Genomic DNA, 6,377 nt, shown 5'->3' with positions numbered 1-6,377 from the left:
GATACATACTACGTTCTGACGCTTTACCCAGAAAGTCTAACCAACGCATTCTTTCTTTTCTTTACGATCAATTAAAGCAACAGGGCGAACATTTCTTCGGTGTACATGTACATTAAAGACGCATCTACTTTCAACCACGATATAATATCGTCCCTTCATTTGATTAATTTCTTGATTAAAGTGGTGGAACAGGCTTCCCCACGTTGTATGATAATATGGATACGATAGTAAAACACGACGTGCGGATAGGGTGGTTAGAGAGTTTGTTCTCTTTTTAATGGGAGGGTTGCAATTTCTTGCAAAAAAATCCCAGGAAGCACAATTATCTCTAGGATACAAAATAAATCCGAAACAAACCAAAATAAAATATCGGCATGTCAGCTACAAATGGGTCCCAAGGCCACAGTAATGTGGTTCACATCTTTCTCTTTTCAGAATTAAAAGTACTCTTGTATCCCCTGCTGGGGATTATTTCTCTCGATATTTTCGCTCAATTCTAATGCCTATCCTTTTCTATACGTCTCCAGACAAGTGTCTGCGGTGTAGCAGTTAGGCACTTTACTATTGCGCGCAGCAGACCTGAGTTCGATTCGTTTGTGGGGAGAATATTTATCGAGTATCTCACTCTTTCTGCTGGCACATTGTATACCTCTCAGCAGGGTCGACCTGCGTCTTCTAAATTATTTGAATTGTGTCAATGGAGGCGTAAAATTCCTACATCACAAATAAGAAAAAAGGAAAAGAAAGAAATAAACAAAAAGAAAAGAATAACACTCCCCCCCCCCCAAAAAAAAAGCCCCACCACAACAAAACAAACAGACAAAACAAAACAACTCCAAAACCCACATAAATCAACTGCTTCTATAACTGCTTTCCAAAACACTTTTAGCTTCTATACGATGGGGTAAACTCGTGAGAAATACAAAAGCCAAAAGTCATATGCGACGCGTGCTGACAAAATGAGTCACTTCTCGGATTTGAGCCATTTGGAAGTAGATACATCGCGCTTATACATGAAGTTTTTTTTACAATTTATAAGTATGAAATAATAAAAGGTATGTTGTACTTTCAAAATATGACATCAAAGGAAAATCGACAAATTTCACCCTAGTGTCAATTTTTGGCCACTATCTCCATTTGTGGATTGCAAGAAGTGACTCATTTTGTCAGCTCGCCTCATTCTTGATCTTCATTTCTTCTTTTTCTCTTTAAGAAACATTTACCAATCTTATCGTCAGACATATTGACGATCTATTATTACTAATGACTCTTTTGTTTATTATTATCATTATTATTATTATTTATTATTATTATTATCATTATTATTATTATTATCATCATCATCAAAATCATCACCATTATTATTGTTATTATCATTATCATTATCATCATCATCATCATAATTAGCATCGTTATAACTATGCATTGTAATTATCTCGCATGGTGCTATGGAAAGGCCAGCAGCTACTTTGACAAAGAGGAAGACACATAGACGAGAACACATTCAAAAGGGTGAACGTGTCTACTTGTTCAAACACAATAAACAGGCGATTAAAGGGGAAAAAAACGAAGTGGTAGCAGAAACCAAAAGTATGAAATCATTCACGTCTGCCATTTCCCCATCCTCCGTTTTTCTCTCCCCCTCCCAACCCTCTCTGTCTCCTCCTCTCGTTCTCACTCTCCCTCTCTCTCTCTCTCTCTCTCTCTCTTCATCTCCTCTCTCTCCCCACCCCTCCCTCTCTCTCTCTATTTCCTCTCTCTCCCCACCCCTCCCTCTCTCTCTCTCTCTCTCTTCGTCTCCTCTCTCTCCCCACCTCGCTCTCTCTCTCTTTCTCTCTCTCCCTCTCTCTCCCTTTCTTTTTCTCTCCCTCTTTCTGTGCCATTTTGCATTTACTTGACGCACATAAGCTCGCAAAAGTACTTAAGTGCGTACGGCCAAAAGTATGTTTAGCTGCGTCGTCTGTCGACATGTAGAAAATAACCCCTGAAATCTGAGCATAATAAAGTTTTTAATGGAATCTATCATTCTACAGGTCGTTTTTTGTGGCCTTTTTCTTGTTGTTTTATGTTTGTTTGTTTTTGGTGTATACATTATTATATTTTATAGAAAGAAATGGGGGTGAGGTGAGTGGAGGCGGGGAAATCACGAATGGTATCGAAAATCATTTCGAAAAAGAAATGAAATAACTAGAACGCCTGTCTTCAGCAATTATTTTCACGCCACATAGCAACATCAATGTCCAATTGTGTTTCCTTATGAGTATAAAACTAAAAGGTTTACAACAATTATACATTATCAATTCACTAACACAGAGATGTTTAAGATGCATAATGAATAATTACTTGAGAATCAATAATCGTGAGAGAAATCAGTTTGCGCTTTCATATCGAAAGAAATTATAGCTGGGGACAGCGAAGAAATGGCTCATTTTGTGTGCCTTTCCCAGTTCCAAACAACAAAATCAGTAACTACCAACATAATGATCAATGAAGAAAGGCTTTCGAATCCTTGCGTCTATAAAAGTATCTCAACGTAAAAGAAATGTCAACTCTAACTGAAACATAAAAGTAAAAGATGGTGAAATAAAGAAACTGAGATTTAAATTTCTAAAATGAAACGAAGAACTAACTACAGGAAAGCCAAAAAAGGAAAGTAAAATGGTTTAAAAAGGTGCTTTTTAAAAAATAATAAAACATCGTATAAAATCTATTTTTACTATAAACAAAAACAAAACAAAAATAAAAACATACCTGTCTTGCAAATTCCTTTGATCAGAGAAACAAATACATTACAGTTGTACGGGCAACAGGAAGACACGATACTATTCAGGGAAGAGTGTGGGGATGATGGTATTTTAACAGAAAGTACTGACAAAGTAGAGACAAGGTTTAATGACAAGGTTTAAAGAAAGCTCAGAAGTCGAATATAATGATGAGGATGAATAGACATTTCAAAGAATGTACGGAATGAACTAGTATGTTGATCTGGTCTGAGCTAAGCGCACAGCCCCAAGATTGGTGAAGAATGAACCAGGAATATCAAGCAGCTTATTTTTTATTTAATGAGATACTTATTTATATAATAATCGTATACGTATAACATACTATCTTGGGGGGGGGGGGGGGAGAAAGTAGAGATGAGTGCTTTAAACAAGACATTTAAAACAACACCAGACGGTAATTACCCCCCCCCCCCTCCCCCCCAACCCATATTACTATATTATGTTCGTAATACCACCCTGAGTGCCATCGTCATTCGAAAAGAGGCTGATTTTTTTTTTCAGTTCAATTCAAATTGTACCCTGGCACTTAATATAGGGTGTTTATCATATAAAAGGCCCGTTTTTCTTTCGCCGTGACTAGAACCACATTTCAGAGAAAGTCAAGCGGGCCAATGTTTGTGGGGAAACACTTAGTAAAATCTATGAAAATATTCCTTGAGAATTTTTCTCGATATCTGAGTCAAAAACGTTCTTTTCCTCGAAAAACAATGTCAAAGGCACTGGCCCATAACGTATTTCATGACACTTGCTTATTAATTATTTTCTGTTTAGCTATAGTTTGTCTCACTTTGAGCGTACAGCCTTAATAAATTTCAAACGCCAGCGACGCCTTATGAGGATCCTTTTGGGGGGTAGAGAAGACTGTACCCATTTTGGACAGAGTAACGAAAATAAAAAGAAGAACAGATATAGAGGGCAAAAATGGATTTTTTATATCAGCCAATTTGTGACATATGAGATGCACGCAATGTTGTTTGGGCGTGGATTGTTGACACCTACAGCCCACTAGAACGGGTCGTAGTGGACCGGGAAGAGGGGGGGGGGGTGAATTGGGGGGATTGGGAATGGGGTAGTCTAGCCCTATCCATGTCAGTAATGTGCGTTTCATGCAATCACACTAGGTGGAGTCAAAACATTCAAATATTTTGTTTCGCTTTAAGGAAAAACAAAACAAAAGAAAACCAAAGACACAAGAAAATGAAAGGGAGAGGGCAGGTGGGTTGTTGTAACACAACTGTATTGTAAGCTAGAGAAAAAGCAAGGTCCACAGAAGCTAGAACAGAGAGGGCAGTACTCGGCACACGGAAGGAGTGAAACGATAATTGTTCCAACATGCGTAAACAATAGTCTTACAACACCTGGCAAAGTTATTCCTCATATGCTTGCATTATTTCAACCTCAGAGAAAACAGTACTACACTACGGAAATAAAATGGAGTTATTTTCCTTGTCTTTGAATTAAACAAAAATAAATAATGTAAATTATACTTTATTTACTTGATACATCTATTTCTTTAAAAATATCTTTTCTGTATTCAGAGCAGTCTTTCGTTGTTCCTCTAGTACACCTAAAATAATAACGTTCAGTTATAAGCGGCCCCATCAAGAATTGTACAACCCTTTGCGACTTCCTGTTGTCGTTGAACTTGGGTCCTACTGAATCATTTAAAAAAAGGGGAAAATAAAACCTTACCCCGTGTGGTACCTAAAATTACTGTACATTCATAAACATTAAAAATATATTATTACATACAAATCCTAAAGCATTAATTGACAAAGAAATGTCGACATGCGAACATTTATGATACAAAACAATATATGAACAGCCAGTAAATATATTCAATGGGGAAGACAGTACAAGACATGATGGCATAGGAGAGGTGATCTAGAGTAATATCATGTCACTATGAAAATAAACAATTCACGGAGGATATTATTGATGAGATTTTATACAATAGTATATATCCAAGAGGGAAACGACAGAATCTCTACGTGCAAGAGCATACTTACTTTTGTATGAGGGCGTTAATATCTTTCTGCTCAGAACTGTCGTTGAGGGCTTCGGCGCTCGATGCTGAATGTCCAAGTCCTGAGCTGCTCAGACTTCTACTGGGGGGCGTGCCGTTGGCAGGGGAGGCGGGTATGGCTGGGGAAGCTGGTCTAGGCACTGGGATGGACGAGGCACGTAAGGAAGACAGAGGAGACGTGTTGCTGCTTGCTCTCAACGGCGTCTGAGGTTGCTGTCTTGTAGGAGTGGTTGATGAAGAAGTAGATGTGACTTTGGCACTTTCGGAAGATAGAGTCTGCATGAAAGGCGACTTCAAGGCGTGGCTACTTGAGGTGGGTTTGGGAGGCGGTGGGGGAGGGGGGAGTTTCTTCGCCGGTCGCGAGGACATGATGGGAGTGGGCGTGTCCCCGTCTTGCTTGGCGAGAGGCGATATGGGCGTCTCCGAAGGGGAGGTCGGGTCACTGGTGCGTCTCATTGGTGCTTTCGGAGTCGTGGAACCGCCGGAGCCGAACCGGTTCTTCGAGACGATTTTGGACGCCACGAATCCGGGTAGTGGTTTTACTACCCGTGGCTGTTGCAGTTGCTGCTGCTGTTCCGTTTTCTCACTGTGGCTGCGATACTTGGATATGAGCGACTGCAGACGGTCACTGCCCTCAGTGGCGGCCTTGTCCGGTACTGCGAATAAATTGAGTGATATAATAATGCTTTAGGAGTTATGTAATGAAATTGATACTAGTATAAAGAACATAGTTCCTTCGACTGGCTTTGCAAATCCAAAAACAAAGTCGCTTTTTGTGTGGGAAATATACTTCCTAAATAGAAAATAGAAAATAAAACAACCTTTATGTTACAATCAATAAGAAAATACATTTATCTCTAAAAAAAAGTAGGAAATGGGGGCAGGGCGAACGCAGTCATAATCATGAGGTTGCTGGTTCGGGGATTCGAGCCTCAGGCCCAACGTAGTACCCTTGGGAGAGACACTTTACACGAATTTACCTCACTTCATCAAGGTGAAAATGGGTACCGATTGTCAGTATGTTAGTGTTTTAGTGCCTATAAAAATGGCAGCTTGCACTGAATGCTTCCCAAGAAGTTGAGATTATTTCGGAATGCTATCTGGTCTACTGGGGTAATAATATAGGCTGTAAAGCGTAAAGTGCTCGCTGTTGAGCGAAAAATTTGCGCAATACAAATGCTTTCTATTATTAAACGCTACATACTATGATAGCTGTACTAATTGGGGATTCCAAAAAGAATAATGGCAGATAGGAACAAACCGTAGCAGTGTGCTCACATACTGATGGTGTTCGTACAGGAAAATGACTATCAACAATAGAGCTTTCATAAAGAACCCCAGAGAGTTATGAAAATCCCATTTGTACACCGACGTCAGACAAGGAAAAAATAAAATATATCCCAAGCTATCTCACATCTCAACTACTCTCATGCCAGGAATGGGAATGCCGCCATATTACAAAGTATGTTATAATGTGGCCATTGACCGACTGATAGCTCTGGGAGATTGTTTTAGAGCTGGGAATCCGAATGCAACGTCCGTTCCAGACAGAAGAAGGCTAAGTAAAC

General features: G+C 39.4%; 1 protein-coding gene across 1 annotated transcript in view; it reads right to left on the bottom strand.

Moving 5' to 3' along the window:
- The window catches only part of LOC101851002 (verprolin), a gene marked incomplete at its 5' end in the record, with an annotated part of 52,468 nt that extends 47,003 nt beyond the window's left edge, over positions 1–5,465 (bottom strand). The window contains 1 exon segment of the mRNA XM_035969259.1: positions 4,793–5,465. Coding sequence (XP_035825152.1) covers positions 4,793–5,465 — 673 coding nt within the window.
- Between the last annotated feature and the right edge of the window lie 912 nt (positions 5,466–6,377).

This window comes from Aplysia californica, unplaced genomic scaffold (assembly GCF_000002075.1).
Source record: "Aplysia californica isolate F4 #8 unplaced genomic scaffold, AplCal3.0 scaffold00007, whole genome shotgun sequence".
Lineage (NCBI taxonomy): Eukaryota > Metazoa > Mollusca > Gastropoda > Aplysiida > Aplysiidae > Aplysia > Aplysia californica.
Note: the sequence above shows the minus strand (reverse complement) of the source record. Positions and strands in the feature narration are given on the sequence as shown.